Here is a 23,185-nt window from a genome sequence, read left to right on the forward strand (position 1 = left end):
AAATTACAGCTATCCAGTGAAGAGGAGCTGGAGGCATGGCTGAGGGTCAGGATACTGTCTGCAATGCCTGCCATTAGGTTGTGTCAGACAGCTCTGAACAGGATGTACAGGTAAGTCAGGAAAGATGAGACCGATAAGGTCGAAGTGATTTCCCAGTGACAGGTATCAGCTTGTTCCTCGTGTAGTGTTAGAAGGCAGCTGAATGTCACCAGCAGCTTTGCTAAGAACAGCTGCATGGCACATTACAACATACTGAGCAAGAAGGGAGTCCTGTGCTGGTGAAGTCTCCACCCAGAAGAGGCAGCACTGCAATCTGTGCTAGTCAACAGCCTTGCAGGCTCTACGATGGCATCCCAAAAACCGTGTGCAAGAGAACAAGTGGAACCCACTGGTCAACATCAGAAGAACCGCATGTACCCTCACTACTTAAGCTAAAGCTTCTTTTGAACAGGGTGTTTTTATGCTCCATATTCATACAGCACCTAGCACAGACCCATAATGTTAGTCAACAGTACATAAAAGCTTCTTCACCCAGCTCAAAGAAGGGGTCTCTGCACACAGAAGCCACGCAGCTCAGTGTGTCGATGGCTTTTTAACCCTACTGCACTGTAGGCAAGCAATACACCCTCAGGTGGATGGTTTGAGGAGCGGTTGATTCAGAGCTGAAAAAATGTGAAGGTTGCTTAACAGTGCAAAGGAAGTGAAAGGCTTGGCAGGAGAGAGAGATGGGGATGGTCAGATGCTAGAGGGAATGAAACAGGCCAAAGAGAACCCGGCATTCTCCTAACCAGAAACCTGAGGGAAAAAAATTGCTGCTCTGTAGTTATTAAAAGGTCTCCGGACTTCATTTCAAACCTGCTGTCACAGCGCAGTTGCCTTCTTTGAATGACTGAGCAGTCACCGAGTAAAATATTAACGAGCTTGACCTGAAAGGCTCCTAAATTTAGCGGGGGGTTGTTTTGGCAGGGAGAATTTCACCAGCACCGAGTCTGAAATGCAACTGGCCTTAGCTATAAATGCACCTTTTTAAAGCAGTGAGGACAATATGAACAGCAGCCTTTAGAGAAATGTAAATAAGAAAAGCCAGTTAGTCTGGAAGTCAATCCTGCAGCACAGGAAAACTGGAATTTGTTTAATTTGTGTGTCCTTTATTGTTGCCAACTGGAGACTGGTTTGATTTCTTAAGCAAACTCAAAGGGGGAAACTCAAAGGGGGAAACAGACTAGACTTCTCTGCCACCAAACTTCTGTTACAGAGTATAAATATCACTTCCTTGCCTAAACACGTCAAACAGTAATAATGATGTTTTCTTGATTTTTGCCCTTACTACAACAGGTGTATAAAAATCTACATCAGTATCAAGCCTCACTGTGCCAGGAGCTGTACAAATATACTTACTGTACAAGATGGTCCCTAATGCTGCAAACTTTAAGGCTGGTGGCAAGGGGCTGAGATTTCTATATGTAATTCACTGCTCAAGGATTCTCATCCATCAGTAACCAAGAAATGTCTATTCACTGGCCACCACCCACATAAGCCACCACAGACGTGCATGCCACTAACTGTGAGGTTAAAAACTGAACAGACATGAACAGATGCAACTACTTTGCCAGATCAGAGCTGCCTAAATTTACAATGAGATTCGTTTTGATTAGATGCCATTTGGCCAAAAAGCAGAGGGGGCCAGACTGTGTTTAAAGCTATGTTCTCCCCAAGACAGGGAAGGAAATATGGCCTTTTGGTTACGGAACAAGAAGAACCTGCTTCTAACCCCAGGTCTACAAGACTGAGATCTTGAAGACTCACCCAAGTTCTCCAAGCCTTGGTTTCCTTATCTGCAAAATGTGAATAATATTACCTGCTTTCAGGGGACATCTCTGTGACTTCATTCATTAGAGTTCCTAAAGCACTTGGAGATGCTAGGGTGGAAGATACAACAGACATGCACGGACTTTAACAATGCTATATACACACACACACACACACACGTGTGTTATTAATGTGCAATTGGGAAGACCCTAAAAGAACTGAACTTTCATAAGTAAATCTCTTTCCCTTCCTGTATGGAAATTTTTTTTTTCCAGATAGACTAAGATTGGCTTTACAACAGCAAATACAATCAATTGTGTCAACTGAACTTCAACTTCTTTAACATTAGTCACCATCACATAAAGAATCTTCTCCTTCATAAGGGGACAACAACACTTCCCAGAAATCCCACACAGCTCAGTGCATTTACAGCTTTTTTTTTTTTTTTTTTAAACCCTTTGGTTAAAAAGAGGGAGGAGAGACTCATTCCCCTGAAGACACCCCTTTGTGAGGCTGCTTCTTGCAAAAGACTGGCCCACCCAACTCGCGTATCAGGGACCTGCTACATTCCAGCCGGCTGTGCTCAAGGTTGCACCATTCCCTCCTGCCAAGTTGCTGACCATTTCATTGCTAGCCCCAGCCTCAGGCAGGATGCACTTGTTTGCAAGACCTCAAAACTAAGACATTACAACAGGTCTGTACTGCCTGCTGACGGAAAGAGGCAGACTCCTGTTTACCTCGGGCAACAGGAAAAAGTGTGTCACTTTGTATATTTTTTTTTAAGCTGGGAACTTATTAATAACAAACATTTATTTATCTTCACTCAGTTCTTTGATCCCAAGGCAAAATAAGGAGTACAGTTATGTCAAGTACCACAGACATCTCTTCTGTGAGCCACAAGAGAACAGCAGCCTGAATAACAGGAGGAAAGGAGAGGAGGCACAAGGCCAAACTTACATACTCATAAGAAGCACCAGCCTCTTTAGTCCTTGCAGAGAAAATAAGATCTCAAGGTCTCATCAGCAGGCCCCACATGCAACCACGAGCCTGGTGTTCACCCTAAAGAGCTTTGCTTCTCCTCCTATCAAACTAACCGACCTCCTGCCTCTGCTGGGAGCACAGCCAGGCAGCTTTTGAGGAAGCATTTTTCCTACGTGTGCAGAAATGTGAGCAGAGAGGACCGGAGCACCCCAGGTTCCACATGGAAACTTCTCCAAGGAAACGCTAAGTCATAGGGTGAAATCCCCTTAAACACCTGATGCAGTGTAAGAATAAACCTGTTAAAAGGATTACTCTGCATACTAGTTTATTTCTACAACAGCTGTATTTGTTGCAAAAGCCCTTTAAGGGAATACCAGATAAGGGAATAAGCCTGTGGCAGACAGCACATGAAAAACAGGATTCTCAAGCCTAGCAGAGCTCCCACCCCTCCCATCTAAGGGGAGGGGAGGGGGGAGAAAAAGCAACCCATATCTTTCTTTTTGCACGGATTAAACTGCCTCCAATTATTATTCCTATTTCAGGAACAGAGGGAGTGTTCTGGGCACAATGAGTCAACAGGGTGGGGCAATGCTTTCCATGCTTATGAAGCAGAAAGGGAGTAAAAAGCGAAGGACAAATTAAAAGCCAGGAATCCAGCACCTGGCTACTGCTAAAGTAGGAACACAACAGAAGCAAGCACAAGAGCTCCCAGATGTCTGCCTTCCCTGCATCGGCAAAAGGGAACTGTTTATCTTGCTCAAGTCATGCTGAGGGCCTAAGTGAGGCAGACCAAGATACAGAAGATACCAGGATGTTTTAAAAAGGACAGGTACAACAGCAGGAGGGTTTCCAGGCTCTTACGGCTGCTCTTGCTGACTGCCTTTGGTCCCCCACTCCTCAGACTAACCCTAATTTATCAGGACTCATGCTGCAACAAAGACTTATTTGCATTTTGGGGTCAGAAAAAGTAAAATTCTGTATTTCATGGCAAACCAGGAGAAGAAAAAAAAAAAAATAGCAATACTGACTGAAAAAATGCTTAGGGGGAAGAAAAAAAAAGTACTGCACATGGATGTTTTATCAGAGACAGACCACTGCAGATGAGCTCTGGTTGCAGTAATTACATCAGATGATAAAAATAATGCAACTCTTACACCCCCCCCCGCCCCCAGCTTGCCCAGGCAGAAAGATGCCCAGTGTCGGTTATCCCAGAAAAACCTACCTAATCAGAATCTCAAGGTGATCCAGTCTCCTGGGAAAGAGGTGCTGACCTGGCATCCACACCAGCCTCAGTCCAGATGGTTTATTGACTTACGCTTCGGGTAAAAGCCAGGGGGTTTCCTATTCTTAGAGGAAAGGGATAAACACATCCTCCCTCTCAACCTCTCTTGACCATACACACCCAACTTCTTGCTGACGCAATATAAAATAATAACATAAGTAATGGGCAGCTGGGAGGAGAGCCTATCACACAGGCTGCAAGATCATCACCTGGTTAAGGTTTTGAACACTGCCTCTGGCTGATGGAAACTTGTTTTCCCTTTGAAGCTGGTTGCTGACTCTAGACAGAATGATACAGGATGGATTCTATTTAATTGTCTGTAAGAGCCAAGCAATTAGTGACAAAAAGCCATTTCTACCTGCACCACCGAGCCCCTGTAACCCAGGATCCAAGTAGGGAAAGGATGCTCCCAGATACCAGCCCAAATCTCTTTCTGCAATTCCAAAGCTGCTGGCAATCATCAAGATTAACCAGTTAAGATCCCAAAAAGCCCAGCTCAAACACCTACATTATTACTGGGATTCCAGTAGGACCCAGAAGTCCCCTCAGTGCAGCAATACTGGGTGCTATACCAATGCAGCAGCAGTGGCAGACCCTGTTTCAGAACGTACAGTCTAGCTCAGGCTGATAGCATGGGGAGGGGGAACGGCCCAACACTGAAGCAGAACAACAAAGGTGACAGGTAGCAAATGCCAGGCAATCCTGCACTGTTGTTTCTAATTATTTAGTGGGGAGGCAAAGAAAGAAGGAATAGGTAATAGAGGGGACAGAGAAACAGGAGAAAAAATGCATGGAATCAGGGCAGAGTTAAGGCACAAGCTCACACCTCCAAGAATTAGGGCTTGTCTCCAGAAGCAGCTCTGCCATTGTGCAAGGGGGGGGGGGGGGGGGTTTGCAAGAGAAGAGAAAGAAGCATGCCTCAAAATTTCATTTATTTAATATATATATATATAAGTAGTCACTGTACAAAACCAGCAGAGTGGGCATCAGCAAGGGGCACCAGCAGTGTCAGCGCCAGTCTCCACAACGGACCTGCACAAGCCACCGCCTGTGCATAACAAGTCAGACAGATAGCAAAAGCCAATGAGCATCATTTTTGACCACGTCTGCATGTCAAAATGGTATGCTGGCATTATAAATTATGCAGAAACACATAGCCATGTGTTACACAGCCATACACAAGATGAATCCTTTTGTTGCTGGGAGGCCATCTAGCCCATGGAAAGTGCAATAATTCAGAAATCAACCAACTGGGGGGAGCCAAGGCAAGTCTCCGTGACTGTTTCCCCATCTGTAAATGAAAATAACAATAACGACCTCTTCTCTAAAGCACTTGGAAAAATGATGTATATAAAAAACACTCCCCCCCCCCAGCCTAGAGGCTCTTTTAGAAAGGAAGTTGCCAAAGCTGGGGAGAAAATACATTTTAAACCTTTTTTTCCCCCCCCTCATCTGTGTATACCGACTATATATGACAGTGTGTTTTAGCATTACAACTCATTGTGGGGTGGGGGGGAGAAGGGAGGAGGAAGCCCACTCGTATGCTTTTAAAATCCAATCACTATCACAGCTGACCTTGAAAGTGTTCATACATAGTATGGAAAAAAAGGAAACATTTTAATCCCAAACTGTCCATGTGTCATTAAAGCAGCAGTCAGCTAAGTAAAAAACAACCTTCTAAAACACGCACCTTTGAGAAAAATGCATTGATGTACAACTACATAGGGAACAGGCCGACACATTTACATTAACATCTCAAATTTCCACCCCAGACTCTCTTCACAACCATGCAGTTGGGCTCTTTTGTGCTCACCTCTCCCAACATATACAGAATGCGTTTGCACAACAGATAATACAGCAAAATAGCAGACAAGAACCAGGGGCACCAAGACTTGAAAGGCACTAAAAGTGGAAATGGGGTTTCTACTCTGGCTAGAAACCCCATAAATCTGGAACGATTTAGGTTCCATTTCAGTATTATTACATTTAAACTGTGCTTAATACTTAGCAGTGCCTTGACCACATTATACCATGGTTTAGTTTTGCCCGAGTGGGTCAGACTTTACAGAAGTTATTTATAGATCAGGACTCAAACGTGCATAGAAGTTGGGCTGGTCAAGGTCTGCTTAACCGGGTCAGCCCCCAAAACAGATAAGATCATACCCTTTGATAATATGGTTCAAGAATATTGCCCTACAATGAGGTAAATTAAGGCATGAACAGGGCCTTGTTTTAAGATGTCCCAAGGTAACATAATATAAACTTGAAATACAGACATGCCTCTGCTTATGTAAGAAATCTACCCTTGTAAAATGTGTTTGACCCCATTAAAATATCACATCCCCAAGGATTAAGTCAACTACAAAACCAAGTTCCAGAAACTGCATGTAAAACACTACATTTACAGCAGATGAACTTTTCTAGTCTGCTTCTTAAAATATTTGAGAGAGAGAGAGAGAGGTGCTGAAAACTATTAAATAAGTCACAGGCAAAAATGCTTTCCAAACTGGACTAGTGTTTCCATAGTACCCATCCAGAAAGCAAGAGCACATGCACGTGTGCAGGCAACGTAGTTCTCAAAGGAGCAGAGAAACTTTAAATCAGAACCAGGTTTTAAACAAGTCTGCCCAGTGCGCAGCTCTGGAAAGGACTGCGGCCCCGCTTCCGAAACTGGGTTATATGAATTCTCTCCCATTTTAAACTACTGTAGCTACAAACTAGCACATCGAGGAGAGCTCTTAAACAGACCTAGATGGGAAGAGAGAAGCTCAGACTTCAACCTGGATGTCCCAGATTGCTGCTTCAGGTGAGGAATATAGAAACCAACAGTTCTTGCTCCGGGACTCAGGCCAGAGCCTAATGAAATGGCTGCACTTCCGTCCTCCATTCCAGCTCCCTGATCACCTTATCTAAACCCACTGATGTGACCTGGAGTGACCATCAGCCGGTGCAATCATGTTAACAGAAAGCATTGGCATCATCTCCCCCAAATGCTCCAAAACAGCCTCTCGTCTCATAGGATCCACCTTGCCCAGCCCTGGACCCAAGTGAGAGCCAGTCTCCCTTAGCTACAGTGTGGCTGAAACCCGCCCTCCCTTTAGCAGTGTGAAAAGGGCTGCCAACTTCAAACCCTATTCAACCCACACCCCAAGCTGGGAATCCAAATTACATAAGCTTATTTTCCTCAGCCACTGTTTGGTATCACCCCCCCACCCACCCCGTTCAAATGTATTTTAAAGAGATAGACAGGATCCTGCCTGGCCACAATAGCATAACTCTGGTGGTTGTTTCACTTAAAAAGCTCTCTCCTTATTTGCTTTTAGAGGCACTAGAAAGTCCTGTCCAACTCCAGCAGGGACTGGGTTTCCAAAATGTCTTTGTTACAACCTCAAGCACGTGCCCTGTGACATTTCTCACTACAACTCCAAATTCAGGAGGACTCGAACACAATCCCCAGGAGTATATGAATGTAGATGTAGTTGGGGGTAACTCTGGGATCTGCATTTACAGTATAGTCAAAGACCTAGAGGCAGCCCAGCTAGCCTATGGCCCCATTATGTACATGTTCCAAAGTTGTGCATTAGCAGGACTTATCCCTGTCCTTGTGTAAAGGTCTGGACTGTCCAATCGTTTAGCCTGGTTACAGGGACAAGGTTAGTGTCCCCATCTGTATTACTGCTTTTCAGTGTTGTCCCTACTCCTGTTTATAACTGTGTGGTAACCTGGCCTCCTGACACCTTTATTGTACATGACCTCATCTCAGTCTATAGCTAGGCAATAGATACCTGCCAGAGGATTAGGAGCCTTCAGCATCAAATGCTTGCATGTGACACTACCTTCAGGAAAACCATTGTGAGAAGACTAATAGACGTGAAGAATAATGCTTTGCATTCGAAAGCTTGTCTAACTATCCTGACTATGCAGTTGGTCCAATAAAAGATAGCAGCCAAGAACAATCCTTGCCTCTCGCATAATTCCTAGACCATGACTACTCCCACTATGCTGAGGTAATATTTACACCGTTCATACCTGTGTTGTCACACAGCCTTAGCAAATACACTTAATAAAGAGAAACCCTGGGGAGTTTTCACCCCAATAGCCTTAGCTTTAGGTTTCTGATAAGGGCCAAGGATAAGCAATAGCAAAGCACATGCTCCCGCAGTTCTGAGTCTCCCATGTGGAGTATCGATTAACTCCTTTAACAAAACGTGCTAGATGCAGATTAGATTAGATTAGAGACAGGCCAGAAGTCTGATTCCTGGACCTTCCTATAAAATCACTGTCATCTCTCAGCATGTTGAATGGAGCTGGGAAGTCGATGCCAGCTACCCAGATGGACTGGAGCATTTGGGGGATTCTGGTCCTTGCTCATCTCTGGACTCTGAGCAGTAGGTGGTCTATAGCAAGAGATCCCAGACTTAGAAACCCATGCTCAAAGCCTCTACTGGGGAGTGGGGAAAAGCACAAGGCTTCCCTGGAACACACTGCTACCAAAACCGATGAGGCAGCAGAGCTCCCGACTGCGCAGGAAGTAGGGCCCAGCTGCCATCTGAACGCTAAATTGACAGGAGCCCCATATTGTGTAGATGGGCTCAACATTGCAATTGCCAGCTCACTGCTAGCATGTCAAATCAAGGAGTGCAGCCAGCCTGCCAAGGCAGCACTGGGAACAGAGGTTCAGGTCTGCCAGGGAAGCTCGTCTCAAGAAGAGCAGTACACTGCAGTGTCATCAGTCCTGCCTTGGCTCACTGGACAGAGCGAAGCACAGGTATCCTCCACGCGTCACCTGTTCCTCTACTAAGGGCATATATGCCATCGCCTGCTTACAGCGCCTTTCTGCCGTCTACACTGGACAGAGCAGAAAAGTGAATGGACACAGATCCGACATTGATTCCAGACAGACACAAAAGCCAGTGGCAGAGCACTGCCCGCTCCATCCTTGATCTCAGAGTAGCCATCCTTGAACATCACCACTTTAAAAAACAAAACTGAACACAGGCCAAGTAGTGTTAGTTCTGCATTCATTCCCCATTACCTGGGCTCTTATGTCCCACAGACGTTAACCGCTTAGTTTATTCCTTCTGATCTCTTCAGCACACACCTTTGCCTCTCTCAGAAGTGCCCCCTCCCCCTAACCTTTTCTTCCCTACCCTTCATATATTTAAGATGACTTTGTTCCTTTCTAGTCTCCCTGTTCCCTGCCAGTCCATTCATAATATATTGAGGAACTAGGCAATGGCATTCAAAAGCTAACGCCTTTCTGAATAAGATGTTCTTCAAAACTGTAAAGAGACCTCGTTTGAGACACTCGCTCCTGATTTGTAGTTATCCTATTTTGACTTGGATCAGAGAGGGATGGCACAGACCTTTACACAGGAGGCAGGGAGAGCACACAGCCCCACAGGCCTGTCCCTGGATGGACTGGCAATTAACCCGAATGGCCATTATTAACTTACAGACTACACAGCATTGTCCTGGCACATTTCATCTTGCATATGTCACAGGTACTTAGAGCAGGACAATGGACTGGTACCCTTGCAGGATCCCAGAACAGTGGTTTTGTTTCTCTTGGGAGAAAGCCTTTTGTTCTGGGATCCTACAGAGGTACAGTCCACTATCCTACTTTAAGTACCTGTGAAGTATGCAGAATACAAATGTGCTAATGCTCCCTTCCTGTTACCCTGCCCTCCCATGGCTACATGGTCCATAGGAGTATTGTGCTTTTCCCCCCAGGACAAAGCTGGTCAAGCTACTGCTCCTCTCCTACAAAGGAGCAGTGATGTAGCTCGGAAAGGTCTGTGCCACACCAATCTGAACCACTGTCAAGCCCCGGGACAGCCAGATCCAGATGTCTATTTACAGACAAAAGGTGTCAGTCACCCTGCCCTGCCTTCTGCCTGACTTCTAACTAACACAGCTAACTGTATACCTCCCTGTATACAAACGGTAACTGGTCACCATGTAATCAATTGTACTCCCTTTAAACTGCCCCAGAAATAATGAAGCAGAAGCAGCTGTCAAAGGGCTTCAATAAGAAGCCTTGAAAATGAAAGTCCCCTGTTAGTTTAGAGAGTGCTAATACCAGAGTACTGACAGAGCTACATAACCAATACTGTTTACACCAAGTTTGGATATGCATATACTTCAGGGAAATGCACAGGCTTTTTTCAGTCCCAAGGCTATACAGCATATTGGCTGAAATGCAATTCCTTCTCATGCAGTCCATCAAGACTGCTAGAAAACTATACTCATCAACAGAGAAAGAGCAGTATTCACCCCTGCCCTGCTAGACACTCCCTTCTTCCCCATGCCCTTTTGTACTGGGCAATTACATTAGGTGACTGACTGGAATATTTATTGAGCTGTGATGTTAACAGCCTTTTTTTCTGCCAACCACCCGCCTGGGAAAAATTAGCTCTTCTCTGTCCCTTTGCAGGAAAACCAAAATAATTCACTCCACAGTAGAAACCTTTGGGGACAGCTCCACTTTGATCTTTCTAGTGATGTTTCTCTGTTCCTCAGCAACACGTGTCCCAGGGCAGAAGAATATGATTCCATCAGCCACAAACTGATTTTTCTTCTCTGTACCTCATCAGCTCTTTGCAACCTTAAAAAGCAATTATCTTAAGATGCACACTGCTCCCCGCTTTCAATGACCACAGTCATCCTGGAGTCATGCAGGCTGCATGCACATCCCTCCTTTAAAACACCTTTTATCACCACAACTCAGCATTGAGACACCAGTGGCTCAGACGAGAGAGCGGCAATAATTGTTAACAATAGGATGCTCTCCTACTGATTAATTCACAAATCCATACAAGCAACTATCACAACCAGCATACCCTCATCCAAATTCAATCCCTGAAACATGGCAACAATATGACACTGCCAGATTCTGCTAGATTATGAACTGAAATCAATCTTTACATTATCTGGTATACTAAGTGATATACTCAAAGTGATCACAGAGAAACACTGAGCAAGCAGTCAAGCAAAAAACACAATGGTAGAAAAGGAACTCCTGGGCCAAAGGTCTATACTAGTTGGACCCAAATGGGGGGCATAGAGAGACACAAAATGGAGGGTAGGAAAAAAAATAGCACAGGAAGCTTCAGATAGTGCATAATTTCCACCACGTTACATTCTTGTAACTTTACATCCCTAATTTCAACCCCGCCTTCTGTTCCTACAAATTAGTTACAGAACCAGGTTGGTGGGAAATAGATGGCAAGATGGCTCTGATCGGAGACAACTGGAAGGTAACGTGTTTCACTGGAACAAAAACAAACAAAAAAACCCTCTTCCATCTCTTCGCTCATTCAAGGCACCATAATCTAATCTTTCTTAGGGCACAGGAAGCTCTGAAACCAGCTATGCTGACAGGTCATTATTACTTTCCTGGGTGAGCTCACTGAACAACATGCAATTCCAACCTGCAGGAGACACGGCACTCTCTGCATTGTTGGAGATATATACTGTGCAAACAACAGATCAGTCGCATTCACTTTTCAGCACCTAAGACTAGCATTTGAAGCCCGATGCTCAGGGGGTGGCTACACATATTATTCCTCGGAAGAAATTACAGGGCAAAGTTGTTTATTCATTTTCACTGAGTGCACAACTGTTGCTATACATACTTGAAAATGACTGGGGGACTAGACTAATTTTTTAAATTTAAGTCTACATTCTAGCATCAGAAGTCCCCCTTCCTGTCAAGCTCAAAAATCAGTGCTCTCACCCAGTTGCCTCTCAATCAGTAAGTACATTTACCTGACTTTCTGCCCTAAAGCCATTGCGTAGAACTGCTGGTACCGTTATCAGGACTGCTGCATCTCTTCACAGAAGCAGCTACATTTGGTTCTAGGACTAGAAAGTTGGATACCTGTTCTATAGTCATATCGTCTTTGGGAAACTAGTTACAGGCCACAGAACCAGGTCTTTGAAGCTCCTGGTCCCAAACTCTTTAAGTGGAGATAAAGAAAAGAGAGGAAAGCACTAAGGTTGGAGAGTACAAACACAAGGGCTGTTAATTATCAACTAATTCCCGCAAAAAACAAAAAAAACCAAAAAAAAAAAAAAAAAAAACCCAACACCTCTCATCGTTTCCTTACCTGAGGTTAGATGCAGTCATTTGGCCCACACACAGTGGTATAGCTGCTATTTTCTGGTGGTAAAAGACAATCTGCTGGTGATCTGGTTCTTTACCACATTTAACCTTGGAGTGGTAGATAGCTTACCACATTTAACCTTGGAGTGGTAGATAGCTTGTGCAGAGAGAAACTTTATAAGATTTTGGACAGCACCAGAAGAAATATCCCTTTATTTTTTTTAAAAAATTCATCCCAAGCAGTAGGGATTGGGATGAATAGAGACAGATGCAAACAAAATGAGAAGTGACCATTACAATACCTGGTTTTGTGTGTTGTTTTCAATAACCGATACAGAGTCCCAGCAGAGTCTCTAATACCAGTATACATGGCTCCAGTCTGTACACACTACTGTTGAGAGCTGATTCCAGCACTATGGTCACCATGGATTCAGTCACTGTGCAACCATGCAGCCACAAGGCAATCCAGCACCAGCTGCTACTTTTCGGCAGTTTCTCCTTGGATAAAGGAGATTCTGATCTTGTTGCCATAAGTGGGTTAAATAAAGGTTTGAGCAACAGACATTCGACAGATGGGGAGAGGGGAAAAGAGAGAAGACACTATTATTTGAGAAACTAGAAAGGCTCTGCAAACCACTTACACATTCAATGACTGCAGTGCCCGGCATCAGCCCTGCCCAGATGACAGTTTTACCGTTTAAAAATACACATGCTGTAATTCAAAACAAATTTTAGGAAGTTACAGACTATAAAACACTTGCCTCAACAGCAAGATAGGCTTTGATGTTCAAGTATTTATTTACAATTTACAGCCACACCTCTTCCCCCCCACATATGCAATTTAAAAATATGGGGCAAAAGAATAATCCGCCTCCCAAGTAGGTAGCTGGCTAAAACATGCCTTGTAACTCAAGACCTTCATTAGTTGCTTTAGGACTTCATTCACACATCACTCACCCTGCTAATTCACTTGGGTTTCTTGGGAGTTAGTCAGACAACCCCTTCCCTGCCCCCAGTTGCAACAGTGGTTGTAGTAAAATCTGAACTCGGCTCCAAGGAAGTTTCTCCTCTCACTTGCACCCAGCAAGGGTCAGGATTTGCTTGCTGCAGTCAGTAAAATGCCATGGGGGTAAGAGCAGACTCAGGCCCTTATTGTTCTTCTCTTGCTTATCTGGGTTGGTGGAGCAAACTGAAAGGAGAAAGTCAAACAACCTGCTGGTCTTCATTTCTCTAGGGGGTGGGAAAGGCTGCAGACAATCTGGGACTCTACTCCACAGTCTGATTTCCATAGGCAGCCACTCTCCCATGGTAACTGAAACAGAGTGATTCTCTACAGACATCCAGCTTGCCAAGTCTCACCTCATTAACCTTTATGAGATGACCTCCAAGCCTCCTTGGAGCGGAGGTTCTGGCCTCCCTTGCCTAGGCTTTGTGACTGTTTATCCCCAGCAGGTTGAAGAATGGGGAAGGGGCAGGACTTTAGTAGGCTTGCAATGCACACCGCTGTCAGAAGGCTGTTAGCAGCCCTTGCGCTCTCAATGGCAACTCACAGGCCTCCCCTTGAATCATTCAAGGCCCCCACAGTACTTCTTGTAAAGTGGCCCTGATTACATTCAGCTTAAGCCTCTTTTGCAAAGGAAGCAGCAAGAATTTTACAATCTTCACCCCTAATCTGTTCATCTATTCTGCATCCAAGTGCCTAGCTAATACTAAAAGCAAGGACGTTGCTCCTCCCCTCCCTAGTTGGCAGGTTACTATTTATCATCGTTATCTTTGCGCACTGCTCCAAGTTCCTGGGTACAGTTTCCTGGCAGTGCTCTGTTGCCGCCATAACTCACACCAGAGCTTACTGTGTTCAGTAGCTGGAGCTGGTTATTCTGAATTCAACACTTGGCATTTTACCTATCTGAACCACCAAGTATTTAGATAAAACACTTGGAAAAGGTGCTCAAGCCAATAATCCCACAAAGCAGCAGACGACCAGAGTCAGAACACCCCGAAACATTTGGTCTCTTGAAATCATGCTGAATTGGGAAAGGCCTTAAGGGCAACAGTCAAACTGCAGGACACATTCCCACTTCTGTCCCTGCTGGGGGAGAGAGCACAGCAGCTGCTGCACAAGATACACCAGTGCTGCTAAACCATCAGAGGCTCCAGGGTGAAAGCCATGTCCCAGGTCCCCACAGGACACGTCTCTGCAGAGGTACAAAAGCAGGTGAAGCCAGAGCAAATTACTTTTTGAAGCACTGTCACTTCAAAATAAGGGGAGAAGGAAGAGCTGGCAGCACTGGTTTTAGTCAGAGGGAAAAAGGTGCAAACGGAATGGGTGGATGAATGCATGTTTTTGGTACTATAGAGGGGAGAAAACCCTCCGAGCCATCTCCTCTGGGGTACAACAGCCAGTCAAACAGGTTCCTCCCTCAGTAGCACCAAAAACATGCACTCATCAGCAACTCCTCTCACTGTTCAGATGTTTTATTTTTAGGTCTGTGGCTGCGGTCAAGTATGGAACAAAAAGGTCGATCGTGTTCTCCCACCTCGCCTCCATCACGGTTTTACACCCAAGACAGTAGGAGCCTCCTATGAGAGGTGACACCAGCACCTCAAAGTTAGAACTTCCTTCCCTCAAATACCACATTGACATAAACAGTTTGAAGCCTGCTTCTCAAAGAGCAGGGGCTTTCTGTAACAACTAGGCCCACCTGTAAATAAAAACCTACAGCCCTGGTCAAATTGGAGGAACAAAAGCACAAAACCCCAAGGTCTATATTCATCTCCCGTTTCTGTGCAGGGCCACAGCTTGGTATCTGCATTCTGCTGCTAAGAGAAAAGCCAGTTCCTAAAGCAGTCGGCAAGGCTGCGAGAAAAAGCTTCTGCTTTTCCAGTAGAGCTGGTGGGGCAAGAAGAGGGAGCTCCACTTGCTCAGTCTAGGAAGGGGGGGGGGGGCAATATAATAGGCAGCTTGATAAATCTCAAGAGCAAACAAATAATCTCTGGAAAGCACTGAGGGGGGCCATTTAGACAGTGTATTTGTCATTAGTGCTCCTGAAAAAAAATCTGCTCCCTGTTACTGAAACAGATTAAAAGCGAGACTGGGTTATAACAAAGAAAGGCCTAAAAATAATAGTAAGATGAACCAGAACCAAATGTCACAGACTAAATCTAAAATTCATTCCTGACTGCGAGAGCCAGCGACATGCCAGCAGCCCTGCAGACAACAGCAGGAGAGCTGCACATAATGGAGTTTCCTATGCTTGAGGTCTCCTGCTCCCAGGAGTGGAAGGACAGTGCAGCAGGGTAAATCCCACCTCTGCTGTTCAGTGCAAAATGCTGTCTCTAAAACGGGAAGGCACCAACAGCATCTTACTGAGTCACTGTGTACACTGCCTGGGCATTGCAAAGTACTTCCCAAGAGAGTCTCACAAAAAGACCAGTCTACCCACCCACAATGGGAGGAAACTGAGGCACAACATGGCTGAGAAACATGCCCGAGATCACAGCATGCAAATGACACCACTTGGTACTGAAAACACCTGCTAGCTTCTGGGGCGTGCTACCAGCAGTACCCTGAGAAGACCCTTCTTTAAAGGCCCATGTGTTAGCAGAAGCCACTTACGACCGTAAGGATGCTTACAGAAAGGAGCTCTGAAGAAAAAAAACTCTGCCCTTAGCGAGAACAAACTCCAACCCTGAGTTGGATTAAATGTGCAGTTGTGCCTTCACACTAAAGAATAAGGTCCGCTCATCCTCCGAGCAGCACCAGCGGGTCTTACACATACTAAAGAGCTGGAAATGTAAGCACGAGCCACAACGTCAGTGCGATTTGTATGGATCCGGGCTTTCGTGCCCTCTGCCTCCTCCCAGGCCTGCAGGCAGGTATATACAGAGGCAGCAGTGGGAAGGCCTGGAGGGAGGAGGACATGGGGCACCAGACCACAACAGGTGTCAGGCATGGCTGGGGCGCTTTATGGCTCCACAGTGGGTGCGGAGAGCAATGGGCCTTCCTCGTCCAAGGAACTCCACCTACTCCCCTCACACCCAGCGCAGGGGCTTGGGCTCAACTTTAATAGGCTTTCCTGACCCCTGGGCCTGTGTGCACACAGCAAGCACCCTCCCTGCTTCTCCCAGCAGCCAGGCTCACCCCCATTCCCATCAGTCAACCAAACCTTGCACCACCCCTATTTTTTTTTTTGTTTTTGATTGCACCACTGACCAAGGTGGAAGAAAAACAACCCAAAACAAATGGGCACTTTACCAGAAGGGGCAAAATGGTAGCTAGACCCAGCTCCACAGCATCTGTAGATGTTGGGCACTTCAGCAGGGCTTTTTGGCACTTTCATCTAACAGCTGATTCAATCAGCTATTAGGTAAAAGCTCCAAAAAGCTCCACTGAAGTGCCGGATCTATACAGATGCTGGGCAAGCTGGGTCCAATTAATACGCTGTCTCTTCTGGCCATGTGTTGGGCTTGGTGTGGGGGTGTGCCAAGCTCAAAGTAAAACACCAGGGTTTTTTTTCCCCCTCCACGTCTGTAAGCAGATGGCTTCATTGGCAAGTGGCAGGGGGCAGCAATGAATAATGCTGCAGCCCACACAGTCCTCCAAGGTAGCTGGTGATGTGCACCCTGCCCTTGCCAAGGCATGGCTCCCACGGACTTCTCCTCCGTTCCCGGTATAGGAGGGGCTGGAGTGGGAAAAGAAGCAAGGCACAGCCTCCAAGACAGGCCCTGGCAGGACCAGGGGGCTGCAGGTTAGAGGTGCGGCGCACCAGCAGGGCTGGGAGGACAGGGGGTCAGGAGTGAGGGACATCAGCACAGAAATCAGGGCTGCTCAGCACCACAAAGCAAGGGGGGTGGAAAAAAGACGGACACAGCTGGACGCGTGCCCTGGTGAGCAGACAAGGCTCTGGTTTTCCATGATTTAAAAAAAAAAAAAACCAACCAAATCAAATGCCAAAATATATTAGGTATTTAGAATTTGTTTTAATTCTCATTGAGGCACTGGTAAGCTTCCAATTTTTATGTTTCTATAGAGTTTCATTTTAATTGCAGAAAAATATGGATTTGGGGATTTTTGTTTTTTAAATTAGAGAATTTATAATTTGTTTAAAAAAAAAAATCTCAGAGATGTTATGGTTTTTAAAAAAAAAAAAAAAAACCCAGGATCCCTGGTGATCAGCTAACAGAAAGTATATTTTAAAACCAAACAACCCCCCTACCCCAAACTGACCAAGGTCATAGAAAGGCCCCTCTACTGCATAATGTCATTTTTTTCTCTTGGTTATGTTCAGGGAGAGCCACAGTACGTTTCTTGGGAAATAAACAGTTAATAGTGGGTGGGGAAAAACCATCTTTTCCATATAAATCACATTAAAACCATCTAAAATTTATCACAGGATTAAGACCTCTTTTCACTTTCTCCCATTACAGGAAATAGTCATAGGTGTTGCATACTTCATTCTGGCATGCAAACTTTTTTATTGACTCTTTTTAACAAATATAGTCATTATAAACCCACACGTTCACCCCCAAGCTCCTCATCCAGCCATCCAGAGAAAACCCAAGTCCAGCCCCAGCCAGTTTTCCATGGTCTAGATACCTTTCATCCCTGGAAACAGAGGTACAAACCTTGGCTTCGTGCCACAGTGAATGGGAGTTCAGTGATCTCATCCTAGTCCCCATCCACTACAAAACTAACAGATGATTTAGTATGATTGGCAGTCTCTGTTCAACCAAGGTCTCAGGGAAAGTCGCAGGTGTTTGCTAAGATCAGGATGCACTGGCAGACCCACAGCGGAAGCCTGCATAGCACCTGTCCAAACTGTGCCAGGCTCAGCCTAGTGTTACTGTGAACAAAAAAAAAGATAGATTCAACCACATGCAATCTGCATCTCTGAAGAAACCAAATCTACCTAGATGCAGCAGGTTCTGCCCAGTCTTGATGATGATTAGCATCTCAGACTTGTGCTCTCATACTGAAGCGCAACTTCAGGGAAGACAGGCTGAACTGGCGTCTGAACCACAGGGCAGGGGATGCTGGCTGAAGTGACTGGCTGCTCTCGTTACATGTGGAAATGAAAGACATGTGCCCCATCAGAACATGTGAGGGAGGAAGAGCAGCCAGCAGGCTAATCACACAGGGATCTCTCCTGCCCTTTGTTTGTATCTGCTTTATAAAGAAAGGACTCTTGTCAATTTGTTTAGGATCAAACATGGACTTTCTCAAGGAAAAAAAAAATCCCACAAAGCATCCCTACTGACAGTGGAAACGACCAAGCAGCATAGCCGTGCTGTCAACACAGAAGCCTCTTTCTCAGCCGAGTAGAAAAGTTGCCACTAGCTATAGCACAGGACAGCAATGAACTGCCATCTGATTTGGGGTCCTGCTAAGCTTGCCTTATGTTATCCCCTGGACCTGGAAGCAGTTATGCGATGCCCTCGTTTGCAATTCTCTGGTCCCCCTCAGGAACAAAATCCTGCTTTGTCTTCAAGGACCAGGCATTACAGAGGAGTTCTCAGATCCCGGAAGGCCCTTTCATTCACGCAGCAGCCCACATGCTGCCAACCGAAGCAAAATACATGACTGAAAATAAAACCAAACTGCCGATCTTCTGGAACACCAACGAAGCAGCGTGAATTTGCCTTGAGGAACGAGTTTTATCCACCTTTGTTATCTTGTCCCTTTTGTTTCTTTCTGCAAAACTGCAACAGCCGGGAGGCTATGGAGCCATCTAAAGAGCATCAGTAAACAAAAAGAGCAGAGACAGATGGCTGCAGCTCAGTTTATACCAGCACTGGATCCAACCTCCCCCCAGCATCTCTCCAGCTTCCCATAGGAACAAACACAAGACCAAATCCTGGCATAAAATAATACATATTATACAGAAATCTGATAAGGACAAGGTCACTGCGAGGACCTGGTGCCAGGGTCTGGAGCTCTCAAGTACCTTTCATTTATGGTAAACAGACATTAAGACTGAATAGCCTTTCACTAGCACAACAATGGCGACAGACTTTAGGAGAACTGAAACAATATCTGCCAAAGCCCTCCAGGCCAAATGCTCAGCCAAAGCACTACTGCATTTAAAAAGCAATAGGGAGAGAAGACCAGGGATCCCCATCCATTTAGATCACCCCTCTGAGAACTAGGGCAACTTGAGACAATTAAAACATCTTTGATGGGCCTCCCTCTTTGAACCTCTTCAGGGCCTCGACTACATCATCAACGCAGGAATTCAATCCTGTTTGCAGATGTCCAAGTTAATCCCTTATTAAAATATAGGCTGGGGGGGGAAAAATATAATCAAGATTACACACATGCTCAAAGACAACAATACAATGCTACTTGATCACACTGACTTCTTCTCTTCAGACAACATTTATGCTCAAAAGGTGAGGAGACTTAATGGAAGATGTTGTTCACCACTGCACTGCACGATACAAGCAGGAGTCAGATACCCACATACAATCTTATGCCGGTTTGATCCAAGCATTCACTTTGCCTCATCCGGACTCAACTCTGAAACCTAGTCGTTAAGCCTTGAACACACAGACATGGGAATGGCGTCAAATATGCTTCCCAAAACAAGAAATACTTTCCCATTTAGACTCTGCCAGAGCTAAATAAACTACCACATGTAAGGCTTCCGATTGATGCTCTTGCCTCATGTATGACAATACAAGCCTGAGGGCTGGACCAACACCGTACCCGGTCAATAGTCATTAAGAGGAAGACATGAGAGAGCGTAGAGTTGGAGTCTCCCAGTTAGTTATGGGCAGGGGGGCAAAAAAGCAGAGCGGAGGAAGGAGTCCTTGTCTTACTAATGTAATGGCTTGGTAGGGATGCCAGGTTAGAGCATCACTGGCCTACAGCCACTGATGGGGCGGAGGTTAGTCCCTTAATGACAACAGCTGGAGGACAGGGGAATTTTGGCTAAAGAAACTGGTCAAACCCATTTCCTTGTAGAAAAGGCCCAGAGGAACTATGACATACACATGGAGACATCAAGACACAGTCTTGAAAAAACACAAAAGGTAAATTGCACAGCGCTTTATTCATCTTCTCCAGAAGGATGCAGCGCTGACTCAGCTTTCCCGGGAATCAGACCTTAGGTTCCAAGACTGTTACAGACGTTGGAGGCATTGCTCGCTGGCCCCCCCCCACAACACCAGCAGGGCTCTCTCCAAGCAGCCTCCCCTTGCACAATCTGCCTAGGAAGCCTGTGAGGTTGTACCTCCTGCCCTCCCCACATTACCAGCCAACCAAAGCCCTGTTTAAACAAAATACAGGTACCTGTATCTCCATGGAAACAGCTGTCCTGATGACTTCTCCCAGATGGTAAGTCTCCATCATTTGGCCAGATCTGCCCTGTTTTTCGTACTCCTACAATTGTAGCTTCAGACACAACAACCTGCTGTGGCCTGTGCCGCTTTTGAGACTGAGGAGTCGGTGGGCTGCTGCTGTCAAAGGATTGCTGCGAATTCTGGGATGGAGAACGGCTTTTATCCCGATACATGCGGTAAGCAGTAGGGCTGGGAGAAACATGGCTGGACTGACCTGAAGAGAAGTCCTCCTCACTGGATGTGAGGTTCTCATTAGAGCTACAGTCAGGAGTATACCCTCCCCCAATGTCCTCAAAACTCCTGGGGGAATAAGACCTCCTGGGCCATGTAAGATGCTTCTCCTGGTCACACATGCTTTGATTTCGCAGGACAGATCCTTTGCTTTCTCCTTCCCCCATCATCCCACCAACGTAGATGCTTTGGTAGGGCTGAAAATCCATTGGTTGCCATGGTGCTCGGTTGCCCCCGTTGGCATTTATCAGGTTGTCTTTCAGAAACCTGGGGTTCAGTTCAGCATCCTCATACTCCCCATCATAGCCGAAGGTGCTCTCAGAGGATCTCCCCCTGTAGGTGGCAAAGCTGGCTACCATGTTCGGAGGAAGAGAATGCAAAGACTTTTTGCGCTCCATCTGCATGGCTTGGCTACCCAGGGAGCTTATCTTATCTGAAACATCTTTATCATTGACTTTCACAAGCCCCTTCTCATGGTGGTACTCCATGTTCACGTAAAAGGGCTTCTCCGGAGTATCCTTGCTATCTGTAGAGGAATGCAAGTTTATCTTTTTAATCCGCTCAAAATTGGACCTCAGTGCCGCCACACTGGTAGTGTTCCCTCTCTCCTTCGCAGTTGGCTCAAAAGACCCCTCTTTCTCAGCGGATCCTGCCAGCCTGCGAGTGGAAGCCGGCCTGTGCTTAGAAGGGGACCCCTCTGTATCGCAGCGGTTCTCCGTGTCCTCCACAACTCTCTTCGGCTTTTCTTCGCCGTAGTATTTGCACCTGTCCTGATCCCCTTCTCCGTGGTGGGGGCTGTCCAGCAGCGACAGGTCTGACCCGTCACTCTGGGTGGACAGTTTCCTCAGAGAAGGTATCCTTGGCTTGAACCTCTCCTCTCCGTGATGGGGCTTGTTTTTTTCCAGCTCCCCTTGCTCAGCAGGTTGGTGATGTGGGTCTTGATTCTGCTGCTCCGCAGCCCCTTCAGGCAGATGGGAAACTCGCTTAAATCCCCACCTCTGCCGGTCATAGCTCTTCTTCTCCTTGGCCAGGAGGGTCTGAAGGTAGATCATGCGGAACCTCTCCTTGTTGACTTCCATCTCCAGCCTCCGGATGGAGGCTTTGCACAGCTCCAGCTCCTGCTCGATATCTCCCACCGATTTCAGCTCCATCTTGGGAGGCTCCGAGTCTGCAAACTGAGCTTTCCAAGCCTCCACAAACCCCACTGGGTCCACCATTTTGCATCCGAGAATAGACCAGGGTAGGGAACGGGGGCGGAGTGTGCCAGCCAAATCTCACATGGAGCTACAGCAGCAGACAGACAGACAAGGGTTAACTCACGAAACGCGGCTCCTTCGCGATCCACGCCGGAGGAGAGGGCGCAGAGGCAGCTGCTTCTGGCACTGGGAAGGTCTCTCGTCCCCGTCGCCTCGCACCACCACCCCCAGCTTCAGCCCCGGCCGGCCCGGCGCCCGCCCGAGAACAACGGCGCTCGCGCCACGGCCATCCGACGACGGGCTGGACAAAGGAGCAGGGGCCGGGGGAGGAGGACGGGACCGATGGCGCACCCAGCCCCTGCTGCCCCGGGCCGGGTGCCGCCGTGCTCCGCTGCAGGGGCCGGGGCTTGCAGAGTCCCGCAGCTCCGTGCGCCTCTCTCGCCTCCTCCCGGCTATTGTGCCGCCCTCGCTCCGCAGGCGCGCTCCGAGCCGCCGTGCAGGGCAGCAGGGCGGCGGCTTGTCTCCGGGCCGGCGCTGGCGCTATCCCATGGCTCCGGAGAGCCCAGAGCCGCGGCCGGAGCCCTCCCGGCGCTGCTGCTGCTGCCGCTCGCGCTGCGGCGGGTCCCGGCTGCCCATGGCCCAGCCGCGCTCCGGCTCGCAGGAAGGGGCGGAGGCAGCGCCGCGATTGACAGCCCCAGGCGGGCCTCTTAAAGGGGCAGCCGGCTGCAGCCTCCGCTCCGCCGCCTTCGGGTGCGGGCCCGTACCTCCCCTCGGGGCTAGCAGCTGCGGAGAGGGGCCCCGCGGCTCCGGCCGGGCCCCTAATGAGACAAAGGCGCAGCTTTGCAAGGCTATGCATATTCATGTCTACTCACATGTGTGGTGCATATGAAAAGCCTAGGTTTTGTTTGCTGTGTAGAGCTCGGGTAGACCAAGTATTTAGACCCGAGTAGAAAGGGTTGCAGCCCACTACTGGGGGCCCCACCCAGATCCCACAGGGGAGAGGGGTAGGTGCAACTGAGAGTTACTAAGGAAGCAGAAACATGCAGCACAGAGGGCTACTAAGTACCCACCTGTCAGGTCGTGTTACAGGACAACTGTAATAACGCCTAGGGGTTCAAGTAACCTTTAGGAGCTGGGGAGCAAGGGCCACAACCCGGTTCCCAACTTCCCTCTTTGTACCCATTTCTGGGACAGGAGGGAGACCCAGTTCTTTAACAGTGCTGGGTCTGGGCAGGTTGA

At 47.1% G+C, this 23,185-nt stretch overlaps 1 protein-coding gene across 2 annotated transcripts in view; it reads right to left on the bottom strand.

Moving 5' to 3' along the window:
- Window positions 1-22,350, bottom strand: part of BCR (BCR, RhoGEF and GTPase activating protein) — a 128,868-nt gene extending 106,518 nt beyond the window's left edge. The window contains exon 1 of one of the 2 annotated variants that reach the window (XM_019539157.1): window positions 20,470-22,167. In XM_019539157.1, the coding sequence (XP_019394702.1) occupies window positions 20,470-21,967 (1,498 nt within the window). In that variant the 5' untranslated portion in view covers window positions 21,968-22,167. Of the gene's footprint in view, window positions 1-20,469 lie in introns of both variants that reach the window. The other variant, XM_019539159.1, reaches the window with a different exon arrangement.
- Window positions 22,351-23,185: the final 835 nt, after the last annotated feature.

The sequence above is a fragment of the Crocodylus porosus genome, unplaced genomic scaffold, assembly GCF_001723895.1.
Source record: "Crocodylus porosus isolate Cpor-Errol unplaced genomic scaffold, CroPor_comp1, whole genome shotgun sequence".
NCBI classification, from domain to species: domain Eukaryota; kingdom Metazoa; phylum Chordata; order Crocodylia; family Crocodylidae; genus Crocodylus; species Crocodylus porosus.